This window comes from Uloborus diversus, chromosome 4 (assembly GCF_026930045.1).
Source record: "Uloborus diversus isolate 005 chromosome 4, Udiv.v.3.1, whole genome shotgun sequence".
Classification (NCBI taxonomy): Eukaryota; Metazoa; Arthropoda; class Arachnida; order Araneae; family Uloboridae; genus Uloborus; species Uloborus diversus.
In genome coordinates this window covers 61270441-61292649 of record NC_072734.1, presented here as the reverse complement: position 1 = coordinate 61292649, position 22209 = coordinate 61270441, and the positions used below count along the sequence as shown (strand labels likewise).

General features: G+C 31.6%; 1 protein-coding gene across 1 annotated transcript in view; it reads left to right on the top strand.

The window, feature by feature from the left end:
* Window positions 1-21525, top strand: part of LOC129220002 (PHD finger protein 12-like) — a 77753-nt gene extending 56228 nt beyond the window's left edge. The window contains exons 11-15 of the mRNA XM_054854328.1: window positions 18-134; window positions 13433-13528; window positions 15075-15157; window positions 19370-19594; window positions 20645-21525. Of these exons, the coding sequence (XP_054710303.1) occupies window positions 18-134; window positions 13433-13528; window positions 15075-15157; window positions 19370-19594; window positions 20645-20833 (710 nt within the window). The 3' untranslated portion in view covers window positions 20834-21525. The remainder of the gene's footprint in view (window positions 1-17; window positions 135-13432; window positions 13529-15074; window positions 15158-19369; window positions 19595-20644) is intronic.
* Window positions 21526-22209: the final 684 nt, after the last annotated feature.

Sequence of the window (22209 nt, the reverse complement as noted above, 5' to 3'; positions counted from 1 at the left end):
CCTCCCTTTTTTTCCAGATTTGAACTTGCAAAAAATTGATGAAAAATTGTTGCATCTGCTGGCCTATCAAAGACTTCAGCAGCTGTTGCCCAAGAAGAAAACTGAAGAGAGAAGTGGACAGCTAAATAGTGAAGGTAATTTAATGAAATACAACTACACGCACATTTACCCACAATCATACTCATGTACATAATAATAGGTGTACAAAATAATAGGAACTTTAATAAGATTACTTATGATATAAATGTGAAGTTTTGTAAAGGGACCAAATAGAGTTTCATCAAAGGCGTGATTTTGCAATTATAAATTTTGTGACCTTCATTTTTGTGTAAACAGCAAAACTGCTGAAATTCTTAAGTTGCCAGTGGCAGGTAATAACATATTTTTTAGTGTTTTTGTCTTTTTTTTTTTTTTTTTTTTTTTTTGCTCGAAGCGCTAAAGAATATTTTTTGATTAAAATGAAAATGTAACAGAGATAATGAATCAAAAATACATCAAGGCTAAACCAGATCAATATTTTCATACAATTTCTGTCATATCTAAAGTTGGTATATTTAATGACCTGGTTCATTTGTTGGGTGAATTTTTTTTCTCTTCATTTTAATGAAACTATTGTTGTTGTTGTGTCTATGGAAACTAGATACAGTGAAACTTCGATAACTCAAAGTTGCAGAGAACGCAAAAAAAGTTCGAGTTATCGAAAATTCGACTAATCGAAAACAAAACCAAAACTATAGAAGAAAAAGAAAATGATACCACTAAAACTCAAAAAATTTATAACATGCTCAAAAAAGTGATAAAATAATGTACTAGTGATACTATATACATACATGACATAATTAACATATAATTGTAAAAATTAAAGAATTTATGTAGATTGAAAAACAAATTTAAATTTGTATGCATAATGAACAACTTTTTAACTTACCAAAAAAGACATAGGTATCATTTTTTTAAAAAATCTGTAATCAAACATTGCTTTTGCGCGGATATTTGCTCTTTCACTAAATAATCTTCGGATACTTTTAATGCGTCAAAGAGAGAGTCTGGAACATTCGGACGCGATTCTACAAAAACGCGCAATATATCTGCTGCTCGTTTTGCATCTTGAATCGAAGGTAATTTTATCACTGGCTCAAATACTTCTACCTCTTCATCACCAGAATCTTTTTCGCTTTTTTCCGTTATGCTTGATAAAATATCTTCATCTGTCGGGTATTCAGTCACTAAAACTCCGTCATCAACTGACACAAAATCCATAAAATCTCTGTCGGTAGGAATGTTCATTTTATTTTGTAAAACGCTCCACTCACTTTGAAAATTTATATCGTCCATATTTTCGTCTTCTTCGTATTCATTATCTAGCTCCAAACAAGATGTATCTTTTACAAAACCAGCCTTTTTAAAACAGTTAACAATTGTCTGTTGTGTAACATCACTCCATGCTTTCCGCAGTTCCCGGATACTGTCGAGCAGAGTAATGCAAGGAACCGAATTCTCTTCCAAACACTAGAATTTTTAATACAACACGTTTTCTGTAGTGAACCTTGAAATTTTTTATGATGCCCTGATCCATAGGCTGCATGATAGAAGTTGTGTTCGGAGGAAGAAATTCCAATTTAATTGCAGTTAAGTTATTTGCCGCTGCCTTGGGATGTGCAGGGCAATTATCAATAAACATTACAATTTTTCTTCCAGCTGAGATAAATTTATTATCTATTTTTTTAAGCCAAGAATTGAACACCTCTGAAGACATCCAGGCTTTACTATTGCTTGTGTAATCGACTGGCAAAGACTTGACGCTGTTAAAGCATCTCGGCTTCTTAGCCTTACCGATAACAAGCAAAGGCAACTTCTCCGTGCCTGACATATTGCTTGCTACCATAACAGTTATGTGTTCTTTGCTCCGCTTTCCACCCGAACATGTGTCACCTTTTATAGTAAAAGTTTTGTCAGGGAGACATTTGAAAAAAAGTCCCTTCTCATCTGCATTAAAAATATCATTTTCATTGTACTCCATTAGAATAGTTTTTAATACTTTTTCTTTCCATTCTTCGCAAATTTTTTCATCCACTACTGCGCTTTCGCCACAAATGGTTCAGTACACAATGTTGTGTCGAGTTTTAAATTTGTCTAGCCATCCTGCGCTAGCTTCAAAATTTGAAATGCCGATATTTTTTGCGAAAGTTTCTGCTTTTTCACGTATGATTGGTCCAGATAACGGAACATTTTTCTCTCTTGCTACTAGCATCCACTTTACTAAGGCCTCTTCAAGCTCTGGATACCTTCCATCCTTAAGGCGTTTTCTTTTTGCATTAAATTTTTCGTCAGCAACCGCTTGGAGGTAGACATTTCGGTTTTTTAAAATTGTTGAAAGCGTACTTGAAGGCACAGCAAACTTCAATGCAATGTCCTTCTTTTTTGCTATGCCTAAATCGACTTCTTTGATCAGCTCAACTTTTTCTTGCAAATTTAAAATTTTAAGTTTTCTCTTAGCCATTTTTTTAAGGTCTAAACTTTGAGGGATAAGCGAGACAGCCCCTCAATCACACGCTTTCTTTAACACATAAAGAAAAACAGCAAATTTAGAACGACCTTACAGCTTTGTAGAACAAAACGCTAATTCGAGAAAGAATCCCTTCTGTCGAGACAACAGTCCCCGCCCGACCTTTTTTCCCCAAAAGTGGATATTTCAGTCCTAAATGTACCGCCCCCCCCCCTTTCTCTATTTTTTTCTGTCCCGGGCTCCGCAAAGTCAGAGCTTTGATTTCCCCCTGTGCAGGTTTTTCTTTTTAAGAAAAAAAAAATGAAGCAAACAATACCTTTAGGAAAAAAAAGATAAAACATTTACAAGGTTACCTACAAAATATCGAATTCCTATTTATTAGATCTACTTGGTCTAGACGCCTTTTGATGCAATGTAGTGACGCCAGCTTTTTTCTTTTTGTTCATACTAGAAGAAAAAAAAACGATTTCGACTTATAGAGTTACATTAGCATGGAAATTTTGACAAGGTCAGGGGGGAAAATTCGGCTCATCGAATATTTCGACTCAACGAAATTCGGTTTATCGAAAATAATTAACATGCATTCTCCGTTCAGTTGGACGGGAATTAATAACCACTTCGGCTTGTCGAAGTTTTCGACTCATCGAAGTTCGACTTATCGAAGTTTCACTGTAGTGCCAAAAGCGTTGAAAATCAGAGTCCCCAGTTCTAGAGCATGAGGGCTATAGAGAATCCTAATGTAACTATTAGTCGTATTCAATGAATTATTTTATTTAAAAACTAAACATTCAATTTTAGATTTCAACTACATTGATTTTGGCAGCGTTTGAGAAGCAAATAAGCATGAGCTTTGTGCATGAAATAGATAAAAGTCGGAAGCACCGTTTAAAAGCACAAGTAAAAGATTGAAAAGTTAAAATGCAAACATGTTTCAGAGGCAATAGCCTCCTTCCTCAGCTTAAAGCAAACAAATGGGATGGATGGTGTGATAATGCATATCACATTTTTTACCCATTTTTTCCCCCCATTTTTCTGTCATTTTAATCGTTTTCCCCCCATTTCGTTGTTTTTTTAATTTTTTTGTGCATTCCACGTTTTCCCTGTGTTCCCCTTTAAATTTTGCGCACTTTATGATATCAAATATGCGATTTATTCATTTTTCCAATCGTCTAGCTTTTTGTCAATTTTTCAGTTGTTGATCCAATTTTTTTCATCTTTTTGTCCTCCATTAAAATGGTGGTAGCGTCCTTTCCCTTCGTTGTTTGGGCGCCAAATGCACTCATTGGGTCCCGCGCTTCGCCGGGTACCCGGATCTGATCGCTCATTCGCCGATTCATTTTTTCCACTCCACTTCACTCTCCTCGCAGCTCCCAGTCCGCTCGGTCGTGCTTTTTGCTGCTCTCGTTTTTCTCCAACGATGGCGATGCTGAAGTATCAGTGTGCGGCGTCCGTGGACGGCCGTGGCTCTCCGCCATATGTTTAAGACCTCAAAATGAGGTGAAACCTTTTATTTTATAACATCCAAATTATTTAATCAAGAACGTTAAACTTCGTGGCAACTGATGATGATAACACAGGGGGTGTATCACCTGTGTGTATGATGACTTCGGAGGGAGGTACGCAGAATGTGCCGTAATCGAGCCCTTAAACTATGACCATATTTTGATGCTCCACATAGCTGTGAGTGGTGATGCGGAGCTGCATTTACCCCAATCAAATTTTAAGTATATGAGGATTTCAACACCGCCACCATGGAGATTACCAACTGATGTGCCATTTTTTTGACGTGGCTTGGCCTGCAACTGACATCGTTGATATCTGCTTCATCCCTGAATACACCCCACCATCTTCAAAGTGAACTGCCCGTCCTGCGCCCATTTTAATTTGAATGTTTTACAAACCATACGAATGAACTCCCCGTTTTCCGATTTTTAACAAACTTTGCAAGCTCCAGCTCCACGTTTTTTTTTTCTTTTGGAACTTTTAAGTATGTCGCCCGCGGATTTGTGCTTTTTTTATTAAGTGTTTGACGTTTTTTTTCCTGGTGATCACCATACAAAAGTCCTGTCATCTGATCTGCTTCGAAATTTAGCATGAAATAAAGAATGTACGGTAATTGATATGTTTCATTCCTATCGTCCACATACATTCAACATGGGGTATATCTTTTAAATTTTTGTTCTATGGGCATTCAAGGCAGTCGTTGATCTGAGGTTATGTGCGGCTGCGATGCTTCCACTTTCACAGCCAAAATTGTTATCTTTTTGTGTTTCTGAATAATTCTTCAAAATTGAACGCGACGTATCCTGACAGATGGTCCATCCCATTTTCTTGCTTTGCACTGAAGAAAGAGACTATTGCCTCTGAAACACGTTTGCATTTTAACTTTTCAATCTGTTATTTGTGCCTTTAAACATTGTTTCCAACCTTTAAATAAGCACTTTGTTGTTTTGACAAGTTTGGGGAAAATTTTTGAAAATAACCCAGGACATAACTACCTTAATGCAATAAAATTTGCAAAATCATAATTTGGAAAAGATTTATGTGTTACCATACATTAAGAATTTGGGTTTATTTGTTTATTTATTTTTTAAATAACTTATTGTAGGGTTCATTTCAAATTCATTTTCAAAATTTTGTTTTCAATAAGAATCAAACGATGAGTTTTTTGTAGTTGTAGATGATTTGTTTTTAGCAGTTATCTCCATCAGAAAAAACAATTTCAGCATTGCTTACTCTTTGACAAGCAGAAAGGTTTTTACCTAAAGGTCTGGAGACTAACTACTCTTAGACTAAGCAAGAGAGTCAGATTTGGGTCATCTTTTGCATAAAAATTGAAGAAATATAAAGTTCTTGTGGGAAGAACAACAAGTTTTGGAAAAAAAATAATTGCGTCTGAGAAATTTTATTTTACGTATTTTAGATTATTTTGCATATTATGTTACTTTATTTTGTTGTCTTCAATTATTTTTATTTGTATGTGAGATGAAAAAAAGTATACTAAGCAAGGCCGTAGCCAGAATTTTGTTTCGGGAGGGGGAGGGGCAAATTTTCGATAAAAACACGAAAATGTCACGTGTTTCTATGATTGGTAGACATATGGTAATGGGAGGGGGGGCACGGCCGTAGCCAGGGTTTTTTTGGGGAGGGCGTTCTAATAAAAAAAAAGTTTACCTATGAAAAGGCATAATTAAAAACAACTTTTTACAAAGCTTTTTGAAGCAATCAAAGCATGGCGGACAGACCAAATCTATATATTTTGGTTCCTCCTGCAACAAAGTCTTGAGGGACCCTCCCCAGAGACCAACAGTGTATCTTTGCAACGTTTGTGCCGACTTCATGCTTCAAAAACTGAAAAAATAGAAACAATTATTTTTAATTTTCAGATCTTAAATTCAAGTTATGTTTTTCACAATCAAGAATTGCAATAGGACTTTATTGCAATTTGGGTTTCTTGTCTCTACTAATGGCTTTTATCACAACCATAATTTTAATTCAAGATGCCGAAATTCAAATGAATGCCAGGGGCTGATTGCTAGATACTGTTTTCGCGTAAAAAGGATTCTGTAAAGTCGAAAAAGTCAGGGATCATTTTCCTCCTACTTTTCCTACTATTCCTACTTTTTCCTACTTAAGTAGGAATTGTCCTACTTTTCAGCAAAAATTCCTACTTTTCCTACTTTTCAGCAAAAAATTCTTACTTCTCCTATCTTTTAGCATGATTTTCCTTTAGAATTTAACTTGAAATTCCTTCAAAAGACTTGGAAATTGATATGATTTCAAAAAGTTTGCATTCAGAAATGAAAATTTGTAAATTGTTTATATATAATATTGAATTTATTTCACAAAGTTATACATGCTTGCAATTTCTTCTGAATTCTACTGCTTATGTTAACAAAAAAATTTGGTTTTTAAAAAGTATATAGTAAAAAAAAATCCATCTATATAAGTACAAACTTTTGATAATTATACTTGATTATGTATGTTATTCTTTTTTTTTTTTTTTTGCTGGCATGTAATGTTAGTTATTATATTTGAATTTCAGTTTGAACTATAGTCAAAAAGACTGAATCCTCCCCCACTTTTTTTTTTGTTTCTGTCACATTTTCGTAAAATTCAAGAGTTTTGTAAAATAGATAGAATTTTCAGTATGGAAGAATGAAGTTCAGTTAAATCAGAGAAATAGAACTTTCTTTTTATGTCAAAAAGTTTTAAATTAGAAATTTCATGTTATTTCTGACCTAAAATATTTTGTTGCACACAAAGTACTGAGCAGAATTAGCTCAAACTTTTTGCTTTCTTTAAATAGATAGGTCTTTAGATATAATAACATTTAAAGCACAATAAAATGCTGCTAAATGGTTATCATGTACTCAGTACCTCTCTTGCCAGAAACCAAAAAAAAAAAATTCCTCTTTCCTCAATCAACATTGATTTTGAAGCTGGCGCTTTGCAATAAGATAATAATTCTGCAATGTTTATTATTCAATATTGTTTGAACTTTATTTTGATTGTCCTAAAAATGTTCTGAAATTTTATCTAAATTGCACCATAATTTCTTTAAACGCTCTTGCTGCTGACAATAGCTTGGCTCAGGGGCGCCTCAAGTTTTAATTTTTGAATGGCAGAAATTCTGAATTTGGCGAATGATAAATTACAGGTACCAACATATAAATATAACTTATAGTAAAATGGTAGTTTAAAAATCTTTTTTAAAAAAACACGCTTTTGTAGCAAAATGAACCTTTTCATCTAAAGTTTATTTTTTACTTTTCAGTTTATTTTGCTACAAAAGCATGTTAGCGTGTTTTTTTTTTCAGTTTTTTAAACTATTATTTTCTTTTTCTCCCTTTTTTTTTTTAGTTTAACTTGTTTAACAAAAAAATATTCATTTCAACATTTTTCAAAACCTTTTATATTCATGAAATCTGCCCAAAAAAAATGCCTATAGTTCTCGGGCAGCATTCGAAACGCAGTCTCTTGAACTCCAAAAAGAATAATTATACTCCTTAAAGTGTAATAGCCGAGCTCTAAAAACATTCAACTGTGCTGATAAATTGCCTGTGGAGTAATTGTCTAATCCAGATAATCCATCAATGTATGAGTGTGGAAATCATATTTATATTACTTTGAAAATTTGAGATATATTTTAGTAAAAGTATTATTCGACAATGGCCTGATCAAAAATGAAAGGCTCATCTAAATTTTGACATGAAATTACTTAAAAACAATTTTAACTCATGTTCTCTAATTACCTTAGAACATTGGAACAAACATTGTCTGATGCAGAAAAATTCAACGTTTTTATAGATATTTTCAAATATATACAGTCGAACCTCCATATATTGAACTTCCACATATCGAAAATTTCTCTATATCGAAATCCCAGCAAATTTCTATGTTCATTATATAGAAAAATTGTTTCTATATATCGAAAAAATCTCTATATATCGAAAAAATTTTCGAGACATCCGTAGATTTGTTTCCACTTTAGAATGTTTGTCTCATGAAAAATGAAGGTTACAAGAGAAAATTAAGTTCACTAAAGGTTGTTACGGAACTCATAAGGAATCTGGAGTTAAAGGGTGTGTAGTTAAGCGTTGTTCCGTTCTGAAATTCTTAAATTCCCTCAAGTTTATTTCAAATCTTAGCTGTAACCAGTAACACTGTAAAATCAGCTTCAAATAATCCCTTTTGTTTATTGATTATCATTTCTAGTCTTCTTAGCTTCAGTAAAAATCATTCAAGTTAAGTAGATTGACTTTTCTCTCGATCACATTGTTAAAACGAAAATTCCCTAATGTTGCGATCAAGTTGAATTTACCGAAGGATATGAAGATGTATAGTTGGCGTAAAAATGTAATTTCAATTAATTTCTTAATCATTAACTTTCATTTAATCTGATATTTGTATAAATTAGAAATTGGGTAATATACACGAAAATTAGCTTTTATTTTAATGTTTTAGGATTTTTTATGATAAAATAAGATCGTTTCCAGATATCGAAATTTCTATATATCGAATTTTTTTCCTTCAATTTGCTACTTCGATATATGGAGGTCCGACTGTATTTTTTAAAGTTTTCTTCTTTACGTTGTTGGATTTATGCCGAAATATTGATTAAAATTGGAAAAAATTAACAATTAATAGTTAATTAATTTGATTATAGAATATTGCATTGTAATCGGGTCTGAGGTCACATGCCAAATTTCAAAAGAATCTGATCGCAGGAAGTGGACGAAATTTGAGTTGCAAGATTCCGTTACAAGATACATATATACATACACGTAAAGTTAATAAAAGTGTGTTAATAAAAAGAGACATTTGGGGATCAAAAAATTGCAGTTATGTCTCAAATTTGCGGGATTGGGTAATTTTTGGAAAACCACAGTGACCATCCACTGGGGCACTCTTGACTTAGCTACACAATAGCATTTTTTGATTAAATTAATTATAGAGGATGATATCGATAACACATAAAAAGTCTTTAAAAACATCTCAAAGTATTCATCCATAAATATAGTATAGCAATGAAAAAATTCAATAAACTTTGAAGGCTTAATATACAAACTGTTCTTGAAATTAAAATTTAAAATAAAATCTTTTTTCCAAAATGCAACTCTTCAGTAATTAAAAAAAAAAAACGTATATATTGAAATGGCATGGATCATAATGGGGTTCATATTTAAATGTAAAAAAAAGCTTTCTTTGAATGTGTCACCCTGCACCAATTTCATTGAAACCCTAAATGGTAACATAAATTTTAGTAGAAAATTGTATTCATTTTATATCGAATGACCCACAAATTAGGCTTGCATCCAAATTTTGCTTCAAAATAGTTGCTTTAGTAGCTTAAATTGTAAAAAAAGTCGCCTAAATAGTCTCCTCAGCACAATGATTAACTTGCTTTTTTCACCCATTTAGTTGCTTTTTCCAATATTTTTTAACTATTTACTAACGCAAAAAATACTTAGTGTAACAAAGTCACACAACAGAAAATCTTAAAACATAGCTAGTTATAGTAAATGCAAAAAAAAAAAAAAAAAAAAAAAAAAAAAAAAAAATCAGAACTTAATTTCTCAGATCTAACAAGTGTTTTAACATCATTCAACGTTTTTTACTGGAACTACTACTTCAAAAAAGCAACTCTCAGAATAGTAATGAAGTTGATATTTCCAATATTTTTTAAATACTTACAAATTCAAAAAATACATTGTGTCACACAATCAAAAGATGACTACCTATAGTAACTACAAGAAAATAAAAACTTATTTTCCCAAACATAATATTTTCTTTCAAGATTAACTTGGTTCATTCAGCATTTTTTAATGGTACTAATAATAATAGAATTTAATGAAGATCTTTTTTTTTAAGTCAGGACAAAGGAATTTTAAATTGAGTTTGAGTGTGATTAAAACAGAGATTTAAACGCTGTATGATTAAAAGTCTTTCATTTAACACTTTGATGACAAAATAGAAAATTTAGTTATTTTTTGATTTTTTAGCTATATAAGAATTTAATTCTTGAGTGAAAAAATTCTTGTTAACTTAAAGGACTTTTCTAGAAGTGGTGCAGCAAAAACTATATTTGATTTAATGTTGCTACTAGTGTATTGAACAAAGTCTCAAAAAAAAAAAAGAGAAAAGAAAAGAAAAAAGGGGAGGGAGTGGGTTCTGAGAAATAGAATAACATTTGGTTCAAGTATTTATTCTTAATCAGGGGTGTCTACCTAGAGGAGTCATGGCACAGATTGTGTCGTTGAATTTTTTAAATTTTTTTATGGGGGGGGGGGGGGTGTTTTAAGGGGAATTTGTTTTTGAGGGTTCTTCCTACGTAGGGTTTTTTGTGATATTTGGGGTGGTGCGCCCTTAATTTTGCAGGGGGGCACCCATGTCTTATTTGTTCTTGCTCAGTGATATCTTTTCATATTTGTTCATATTATGTTCAAGATACTGCCTGTCAACTTGCAATACTGGATAATAAAGTTTTTCGTATCAAATTCTACCGGTAATATGTAAACTGCTTTGAAACAAGAAACTCAAATTTACTATTACAGTGAACAAACATTATATTTCTTCTTCTTCTTCTTCTTTCTATTTTAATAAATTACTTGCATGCTTTTGGCGAGCATTTTAGAAGTATTTAGTTAAATTTATATATTAGTATTTAAAAAAGGAAATTTACAATTTAAAATTTATAAAATTTTCATTTAAAAGAATAATTTTAGGGGAAATGTAACTGAGCTCTAGGATAAGGCATTTAACTAAAGATGTAGCCTTTAAAAATAATAAATGAAAATAGCAAATTCTTGTGTACTAACAGTTCTAAAAGGTTACAAGTTTCCGGGGTCAACAATCTAATATTGCTTCGACATACATATTGTACATGTCTTTTGATCCCATGCTTATGAATGATGTTTTATTAGAATTTAAAAAAATGGTAAAATTAAGATGATAAAGCTTTATGCACCAACAGCTCTAAAAAGTTGTAAGTTTTACTTATAATTTGAAGTTTTTGCAGTCAACAATCTAATATTGCTTCTACATCAGTATTGTTCACATTTTTTAATTTCATGCTTACGAATGATATTTTGAAAAAAAAAAAAAAAACTTCAAAGAAATGTAATTTTTTATAACTCAAATAAGAAGTTGAGTTGACCTAAAAAAAGTGTATATCGTACTCCAGTTAAGTATAATTATGTTTGTATTTTGTTTGTTTGTTCATTTATTTATATGTTTTGGATGTAAGATATGTACTGGCAATTTAAAAATATGAAAGGAAGTTTTTCATGAAAAATATTGTTCAATTACTTCATAATTGTTTTGAAAATTTCCTATTTTTGCATTAAAATACTGGTCCTACATTTTCCAGTTTTTGTTAAAAAATGTTCTACTTTTCCTACTTTTTTGCAAAAATTTCCTACTTTTCCTACTTTTTGACCGTCAAAATGCGCTATGACCCCTGAAAAGTCGTTTATAAATAATTCGATTTCAAGGCACATGGACAACTGCATTATGAACATAGGAAAGTAAAATCAAAGGATAGATGTTATTCAATGGTAAAGTGAAAACAATAAACAGCTCATGATTGCTCAAGAGATAATAATAATAAGAAAAAATTTCAAGGCTTTATTCTAAGCTTTTATTCCTTTAATGAAAGTTTAGTCCACGAAAAAGAAAAACACACAAATATATTTGATTTCTTTTAATAATAATGCTAAATAATGCTAACAATAATAACGTTAAACTACACAAGCATTACACACATCTCAAAGTTACATAATATTGCTAAAGTAAAAAAAAAAAAAAAAGATGATTAAATGTGAACAGCATGCATTTTCATTTCCTATTTCCTTTAAGCATCCTCAGAAATCTCCAAAGTCCCATAATTAGAATGATAATTATCAAAAAACTTGAAATTAACATATCACTCATGAAAAATTACGAGCTGTTCTGTTAAAATTCAAAATGTTCTGGATTCTGGAAGCTTACTTTTTGTTAAATTTTGAAATAAATTAAAATTAATTGGAATGTTAAATCGTTCCACTTAAATTTGCTTTTCGCTTAGAATTGGAAATCGTTTTGCTATTCGAACGGCAGTTTCGAATCATGCTTGACATATTTTGACCAACTATTTTCATTCTATGCAAAAGTAAAAAAATATATTTATTAATGATTTAATTCCTGTATTTTTGAAAAAAAATAAATAAAATAACAATCAACCTTAAACTTTTTCTGTTAAATATGAAATAATGCAACATAAGTTTCATTGAAAACCTGAGCTTATTGGTTTTAGAAATAGTATTAGAGAGAGGGATATGCCACTTAGTGGATACTCTTAAAAGGTTACAGAACGAAATCCTGTCTTTTTTTGATGCAAAGTTATTTATTACTTCTTCAGGCGGCAAATTTTGCTTCTTAATCTCATTTTTTATATTATTATTCTTGAAAATAAAACATCAGTTCTTTTTCAATTTTCCCCAAAACAGCGACATAACCAATTCTGACTTGTCAGCGAACTTGACCGTTGTCGAAACCACAGAAAATGCGGTGTGAGACTTCCGGTAATAGGTAATCAGTTTTCGTTTTAGCTTGCGGCAGAAACAGAGTACATCTTCTTTCGAAAACATGCGCTTTGATATATACCTTTCAAGAATTTCCCTAAACCCAAAGAAGTTCCTTCCTTCCAGAGCGCATGAAGAAGGGAGCCTCAGGTAAAACAGACACATCTGGTTTCTCTTAAAAAGACTAGGTGCAGCGACTGGAAGGGTTGAGTGACCATTATCGCCTGCGTTTAAAAAGAGCATTTTATTCCTTTATACCCTTAGAAGTGTTTATCACGAAACATTACTTGCTTGAATGTTTAAAGAATTTGAATGTAATTTGGGATTATTACTTCCGCTCAGTAGGTTAGTTAAAACCTACTCCTTTCGGAAAAGCTTAAATACTGTTTTTCTCCTTCTTCCATCATAAGAATCTGCTAGACACTGCCATAAATTTTGTCATACCATTAAAGGGCAGCAGTCCCCCCCACCCCCACCGCTAACCACAGGTTCGGCTCAGCAGAACTAGTTACAGTTCAGGTAATTTTTTTTTCTTTTCAAACTTTTTCCCAGAACTTTTTAAAACATTGAAAATTTCGGGGGGGGGGGGGGGGTCTGATCCCTGGACCCCCCTCTTCGCTGGCTACGGCCTTGATACTAAGCATATAAATAATAATGCCTCTTTTTAGTATATTTCTAAAATTTCAGTGCCCACAAACTTTTGATCAAGATGACACTGGCTGGACATGGGATTTTTTTTTTTTTTTTTGTGAAATAGGCTAAGACAAAATAGAGATTTTATTTTTACCTCGAAGGATTTGCTCTATTCTAAACAATGTTAATCTCTTTGGTGTTGCTAAAGTTTTTTTCCCCTCATTTATAGGTTCTTGTGAAGTAAGGGGTCGTGCAGTAGTCTGTCCTTTGGAAAAAAGAGGGCCCCCTGTGTCTATGTGCTATAGGTCATTGCATCTTGGAATTGGTAAGAATATATTCACCGTTCTTTTGGATGCAGTAATGCAGCTTTATGTTGTTAGAAATAAATCTGTTTTACTTAAGTTTCTAACTTGTTTTAATTTTAAAGTGTCTTTGAAATACCTTAAAAAATAAATTTAATTTTCCCAATCAATGCCCTTATCTTTCAACATTATTTGCCCTTGATTTAGTTTTAGTATGCCACTTATGTATATCAGAGATTTGGTTTAAATGCACTGAAAGCAAAAATGAAAAATCAGATTTTTTGGGGGAATTTTAAGGGGTTAATACTCTGGTTGTGAAAGTATCACACTAATTAACACAGAGAAATAAAAACTTCTGGAAGATATTAAGTGACTTGCTGTTAAAAGTTACGAAATTAAAAATTGAATTTCCAGTTGTTATTATTGCCACCCCCTGCCCTATTTTATAAAGTTTTATGATTTTAAACATATTATTCAGTCAATTACAAATAATTAAGTTTAAAGTCAAAGAATAAAATAACTAATAAAAATAACAATTTGAAAAAGTCAAGGAACAAAACTTTTTAACCTTTTATCAGCTACTTTTAGTTTGAATTTTTAACACATAGTAAGAAGTACATTTTGTTGTCTTTTAGAACTGAAAGTTATGTTTGAAAACTTTAATTTACTTGCTACAAATTTAAGGAAGTCAGATATTTGAATTTTAGTATTAGCTATTATAAGATATCAAACTGTATTTAGGATTAGCTATCCCACTGTGCCAAGCATGTATTTTGGTCTATAATACGCATGTGATATCGTAAGATTATGAGGGAATCCTGCAAAACAAGTGATGCTGTAGAATTTAGTTTCAAGGAATATTTTTTATTTAGAAAAGTAACAGATGTAATTATTAATCAGAAATTGGGTACATTTCAAAAATTAATGGTAACACTGTTTAGAACTTCAGTAAAAGGGCATCAAACGTGCAGGAGGTATTTAAATCCATTGGGAAACATGGAACCCTATTTTTTCAAACATAAACCTTGGAAGTGGCCACTACTGAAGTACTATTAAGCACTGACCACTGCTGGTGTCTTTACCTTACAGCAGCGGTCGGCAACCCGTCGATCGCAATTGACCGGTTGATCTCGAGCCTATTTTCAGTCGATTGCGAACAATATTTTTTCCTCGGTTTCCATTTTCTGAAACAATAGGTTTAATGTCCAAAGTGTTTGAAAATTTATGGTCACCATTTTATCAGTTTTAAAACAAGCAATATACTTATGGGTGAAAACATTTCTACGTGAGTCAACAGTGTTCACATAACATTATTTTATCAAATTAAATCAACTATTTAATAAGTAGTACAGATACAATATTGCATATAATTTGAAGTCAATTTAGGTAGCTGATCGCTGCCTTACAGTGTTAAAACCCCCTTTTTTTAAATTAAAAATTTGCACTTCGATTAGGGTATGCGTCATATTTGGTTCAGACGCTGTTTGAAGTTCTAGGATGATTCAACAGACAATGTTTTCAAAGAGAAGCTTTACAGCGCATCATTTAGAATATTATTTTCCTTTACAGGTGCAGATATGGACGTATGCTTTACAAATTATGGTCATTGTAATTTTGTGTCTACAAAACATGCATCAGTTTTTTATGATGAGGTAAGTTTAAAATGCTGAAATTTAATTGAAGTGCAACTAATTTCAGCCACAACAGCCTGAGTTTTTGCATTTTGGATTTAAATATGTGGCGTTAGTGTTGAAACTAGCTCAATCGATGAATGTGTGAATTTTCAAAAGTTTTTATAATTTGCAGGGCTCATAGTCCTCCTATATCTCCTATATTTCCTATATTTTCAAATTTGTCAGTTATTCTCCTATATTTCCTATATTTTCTCACTAACTCCTACATTTTCTTCATTGAATGTTAAATTCTACCCAAAAATGAAAAAACTTTTGATCAATTTTTCTTCTTCTTTGCCTTTGTTTAAAAAAATTAGTTTCTTTTTCTGTAAATAGTGAAACGTTGGGGAGGCAGAGTGTTGCACACTTTTTGTAACGATTCTCTCTTGATATGTCCAACAAAACCAGTAAGACGAGAGAAACATGGAGTTGAATGGACTTTTCAACTTTTCATCGTTAGTGTTAGCATTGAAGTAATGACGTACCAATATTGAGAACTATGGGTAGATTTAAGACATTGAAAAAAGAATGTCCAAATTAATTATTACTTAGTTTTAGCAATCAATAAGAGATGTATTTTCCGAAGTACTAAAATCTGAATTTTGTAATTGCTTTTTAATGCTGTTTTGGTAAAAAATTCTTTAAAGAATCAGAGAACGGATAATTTGGCGGTATACTTCTTATGATATCATGTTTGGCCGAAAATTTAATAAAGTTCTCTGAAATTGTATGGTGAATTCCACGTAAAAAAAAAAAAAAAAACGCACACACAATTTTGCTTAGTTGAATCAAAGTTGTCTTAAACGAACAGGATTCATATAAGTAACCATGGGTACAAAAATTCATTTGCTCTCTCTTCTTTGACTCTTTTCATTGCTATGACTTCATGCATTCTGGAATTGTATTTATACTGGATCTCTGTTTTTTTATGTTTTTTCATACTTTTTTAAAGCTCCAAACATATTAGATGCTATATGTTTTTGAAATTCCTATTGTTTTTCTATCAAACTCCTATATTTTTTATTTTAAAATCCTATATATTTTGCTACCAAACTCCTATATATTTTGCTATCAAACTCCTATATATTTTGCTATCTAACTCCTATATTTTTCCTGTTAAACTCCTATATATTTTTTTCCACTTGCTATGAGCCCTGAATTTGATACTTCTTTATTGATGCTATCTCGCCACAAAACAATTTGTATTTAATCTCTCTTGATCAGGTCAAAGACCTGTTTCATTTCAAAATCAGCTCAGTCCAAATAATTTTTATGAACTAATTCGCCAGTACAGCTAATTCAAAAAAGAAAACAAAAGTGAAGTCCTGCACCAAAAGTTATTCAAACAATTGATTTGGGAAAAGTAAGTGGGCAGAGTGAAATGTTTTTTGTCTCACCTGTAAAATGTTAAAACATGCATTGAGCTAAAAGTCTCATATTTTCATAGATGGCCATATTCTGGTGTTCAAATTCTTTTTGAATGCATGATTTTAGATGATTTCCACAATCTTGCAGTTTACTGTTTTGTTAGTTTAAGTATTTTTTTATGTCATCATAATTCTTTATTAAACATTGAATGTTGTCTTTTAACCACTCACCTCTTTGCAAGAAATTGTTCCGTGAATCTTCATTGATCCACTAATTGTCTACTGTAAATCCTAAATAATGACTGACTAAATAAACCTTTTCTGCTTTTTAGCATTTAATGGACTTTACGTGGATGCATATATCTGAAATAACATACATCAAAACTAATTAATGGAATTTGGGCTTAACACGTAACTATGCCCATGCCATGCCTGCTTTCTTGCTAGGGTGCCTACAGTGGCTCCCAAAAGTGTTTGTACACTTTGAAATTTTTTAGTGAAACCAAAATAACGCGAAACTAAATTCGAATATGAAGTCCAATATTTTTTCACGTCATTCCTATGTCATTCTAAATACAACCCAGTAGTTTTTTCAAAATATTGACGGATCTTCTTTTTGAAATGGATGAAAAAACGAAGAGACAGAGAAATAACACACCACAAGAGTTATCGTACACTCAAATATTTTCGAATAAATTCATGATTAAAATTATCATATGCCATTTTTCCAACATTTTTGCATTGTGTTGACCCTTATAAGTCATTTGGCTTTAATTTTTTGTTTATTTATTCCTTAGTATTGTGCTTCTTACTTTAAAATGGCTGCTATTCGTGAAAAACAACAAACACCATTCGAAATTTGAATTTTTTCCTCACAGCAGCGATAAATTGGTTTGAAATGTCTCTAAATTAGATAATTTATTCCATTCTATAGTAAAGTGCTTGATAAAATGCTTTAAAGAAAAGAATCAGCCCGAAAACAAGGAAAGAAAAGATCAACCAGCAAAGTTGACAAAGCGTGATTGGAGATTTAAAGTAAGAAAAAAATATGAAAATTACACATTTGAGTGCTGTAAAAGTTTCTACAGAGTTAAATGAAATTTTTTACATTTAATTTTCACCTAAAATTGTTCGCCAAGTTCTCTGGTTAGCTTTATTAAATTGGACTTCGTCCCGCAGAAATTCTCTTGGTCATGCGAAAAAAAGAAAGCTTACGCTTTTCATAGCAAAATCAATGGTAAATAAACTCAAATCGTTTTGGAATTACGTCTTAGTTACGGATTAAAATGAATTCAACATTTTTGGTTAAATTGTTGCATAATTGTAAATAGAAGAAAAAAATTAGAAACTGAATCTTAAGACTTAGTTATATCACTTAATCAGGACGGTGGAGGTGTTCTAGTGTGAGGGTGCATATCAGCATAAGTACTTGGTAGTTTGGAATTTTTTGACAAAATAATGAATCATGCTGTTCCTTTAAATATTTTAAAAACCAATTTTGAATTTTTAGCCAAAAATTTGTTTATTGGAAACAACTTTGTTTTTGATCAAGATAACGATAAGAAGCACACGGTTTTCAACGTTTGCATCTAGTGCCTCGAAAATTGTTCTAAAGTTTAGAAAATACCTCCTCAATCTCCAGATTTGAACTTAATGTAACATATTTAGAGATATCTGCAGGCTAGATTATGAAAATACGGCTTTGAAACGAAAATAGAGCTATTAAAAGTAAGACTCAAAGTGTGGTTGAACACTTACTAAAAATTACGCAAAAAAAAAGAAAGAAAAAAAGAATGAAATTATTCCCAGATGTTCAAAAGGTGTTATTGATACTGTATGATATTCTACTAAATAATAACTTAATAAAAAGTTATTTTATTCAATAATATATAGACATTTTTTAAAGTGTACAAAGATTTTTGTGAGATAAATTTCCGGCACTTTTTGGTTTTTGATTTTTAAAAAATTAAGTTTTAGTATTAAAAAAAAACTTTTCATGTAGTTTTGTTAAAAATTGATCATAGACCTTATACTTAAATACCTATTCTGAAATATTAATTCTAACCAATGGATAGGGGCTTATTTCATTGAAAGTCGTAGGTGTACGAAGACTTTTAGGAGCCACTATATATCCCAAATACTACTGTGAAGCACACAGGAAAGCTTATGCATGTGTAAACAGTCACAGATGATAACAAAAACTATGAATGTAGGATTGATTTACGTAAAAAAATTTTTTACAAGGTGCAAAAAAGTTTCAAATAATTATTAAGTGTCTTTGTAACTTTTAATCAGGATTTGCAGACTTTTCACATGTGATAAATTTTGACACTTTAGACCATGTTTTCAAGGAACCATGACGACAAGATGTTATATTATTTGTGTATAATATTTAATTAACGAGTTGCATTTATTTATTGTTAATGAAGAAAAGTGCTGTATTTCTAATTGTGCATAAAAAAATTACTTTAAATTATGTTAAATTCAATTAAAAACATAAAAATTATTTATGTTCAAAAATCAAAATCGTGCCTTCTCATCATTTGAAACAAAACACATTTATCTGCACTTACACATGAGTAGTGAAAAAGGAGAGTGAGCAACCACTTCAGCTAGTTTTTATACTTATAATACGCATGCAAATTATATGCGTTTTTCTTTTTCGATTACGAGGGGAAAAAAGTTTTGGCAAATTATCATAGATGTCAAAAAGTGTCATTTCTATAAATTATTTACATAGAGAATAGGAGGTGCATGAAATAGAATGTTACATCTTATTTCCAACAAATTATAAATGCCTTGCAATGTACATGCTTTTTTTCAGGTGACGAAACATTATGAGCTGCTGAATTACAGCAGTTTTGGAACCACAGTAGACAACATCTTATATTCTCCCGATGTCGGGGAACGAGTGTTCGAAGCCGAATCCTCCTCTAACACCCTCTCCCATTCCATTCGCAAAGCCGCCAAATCCTCCAAGCGTCTGGCTGAGCTGCCCTCCCCTCCCGAGGAAGATGAAAAACCTGCAATGATTCCTCGAGGAAAACAGGTAAAGGCAATTTTTCATTCATAAAATAAAATCCTTGCTTTCTTTACCAGGCTCTGATCAAGCCATAGCGGGATCCTGAACCTAAAGTTCATGCAGTCCCTCATCTCCTCTTCTTGCACAACATTCCAGCATTCCCATAATACATCACAATGTTTGAAAAAGATTGCGTTTTAGTATGCCCTATATGAACCTAATAACCCCCCTTTTACATGATACTCATCATTGTTTCTTTCAATATGCACATTTATTTGTATTAGAACTTTAAATTTCTATACTTTCTCTTCAAATGTTAAGATTTAAAATTGTAAATATTGGTGGCATGAAGTACAACTAAAACTGCTCTGATTTTTTTTTTCTCTTTCAAGTACAATATTTACTCTCTTTGAACAAAATACAATATAATTTTAATGTAATACTATTAGAAATTTTGTTATGCAAGTATATTGATTGTTTAAATTAAACCACAAAAATTTCAGAAAAATTAAAGAAAAATAAACAAAAAAACATTTAACAAATATTTTGTTTTTAGTATTATATTTGAAGCCTCATAAAAATGAAAGTTTGATTACATATAATGGAGTCAGCATTTCCTCCTACTAAAGATAATCCCTACTAGTTGAGTCATTGATGACATTCATTATGCCACTTTAGTTCTTTTTCCAACATGTTACCCCTAAAATTCTTTCCTAAATTTCTCAAACCATGCCGCATGCCAAAGAATCTGAAATGGACTTACTAATCCTATTAGAGGAGAAACTGCAGGTTTGGATTTAAAGCATGCATACATGCAAAAACCAAGGAGACCAAAACACTCCCCCTTAAAAACAAATAAAATACCCTCACCACTCTACCAATCAAAGTTCAATGTGAGTGGGGGTTCAATACAGACAGGTGATTTTAGGTGGGTTGAGGTTGAAGCAGTGACCAGTAAAAATTCTGCTAGCCTTCCCAAATTCTTATGGTTGACTGATGTTCTGGATGACTTTTGGATAGTCCATATTTTGCTACAGCTACTTTTAGTAAAATATCTTTCTTTCTCTCACCATTTAGGGTCGACCTTGCGGCTGCATTACTGGAAGCTCCAAGCCGTCAGAAGAGATTAGTAACGGTTGGGAAGGCACTGCCATTTTACATCATGGGAGCTACATCAAATGTGGGTGTCTTCAGTTCGTTTTTAGCATTACAGAATATGGATTCCGGTTCGATTCGGCGGATTATAGTACTCCTCCAGTTTCTTGAAAGTTTCCTGCTCATCTATCCTATATTGACTTATAATCATCAAACCAGTGTAAATTCAAGAGTCCATGTGGCTTGAAAGAAGTGGTGAACTAATATATATTAATCTAAATGTATACAATGTATCCCCGTTTCAACAGCATGACCTCAATCTTTGCAACTGCTAATCCTAGACGCATGTTTCCAATTGTAAGAATGGTTCAAAAAAAAAAAAGATGCAGAGTTAGGGTATTAAAAGTTTGCAGCAAATAAAAAATTCTGTAAAAAATACAAAATTTACTTTTTTGTGTGCCCCTCATGTTCTCATACATATTTAAAAAAAATCACAAACATGGAAAAACCAACAATAGCACAATATTCGAAACATTTACCGTCAAAATTCAAGGAGAAATTAGAGTTCAAAATTCCTAGGGACCATACTGAAAATGAGATAGGAACCTACCACTCTTTCAAACGAACAATTATGGCAATTATTGAAGCAAAAAAACTGTATATATTTATTCTTTTCATTGCTATTGAAAAATAAAACACAATGTTGCAGTATGATAGCAAAAACACAGTACAAGCGCTTTTAGAATTTGAGTAAAAAATCACATTTATTAATCTGCTACTTATCTCCTGAAAAATACAAGTGTAGAGTGGTATAACTCCCAAAACTCTGCATTTTATGTATGGGTGAATATTTGGTCGTAAATAATGGCTTTTTTTTTTTTTTTGTAATGCCTGTGACTTACGTGATCAAAGAAATGAAATACCTTCACCACTCTACCAATCAAAGTTCCATGTGAGTGGGGGTTCACTACAGACAGGTGGATTTAGGCGGGTTGAATTGAAAAATATGAAATCGAACATAAAAAATTAGATTTCATATTTTTTTTAAAACTTTTTGCTTCAGTCTTTTAATATCTTAACTCGGAAATTTATTTTGATGATTTTTAAATTGAAAATATGTGTCTAGGACTAAAAGTTGTGAAAATAAGTGTCATGCAGATTAAAATCATACATGATATATATATATATATATATATATATATATATATATATATATATATATATATATATATACACGGTACATCAAAAAATCTAATACACTTTGACTTGCCGTGGAAAATTTGTGTTTCATCCTAAAGGGTTAAATTTCATCAAACAATGAGGCCCCTGTACAATTTGAAAAATAAGTATATCATTGAAGCCTTCCACTCATTGGTTACCTACACCAATCAAGGAGAGAGAATGTTAAGAGTAACAGTTGAGTTCAATGCATGCTTTCCGTACCTTAATACTATTCAATGTTTTTTTTTTCATTTTTTTTTAAATCAGCCATAGTGAAACATAAAGTGGAATATCAACAGTAAACCATGTGGTCTATGTGATTCGGA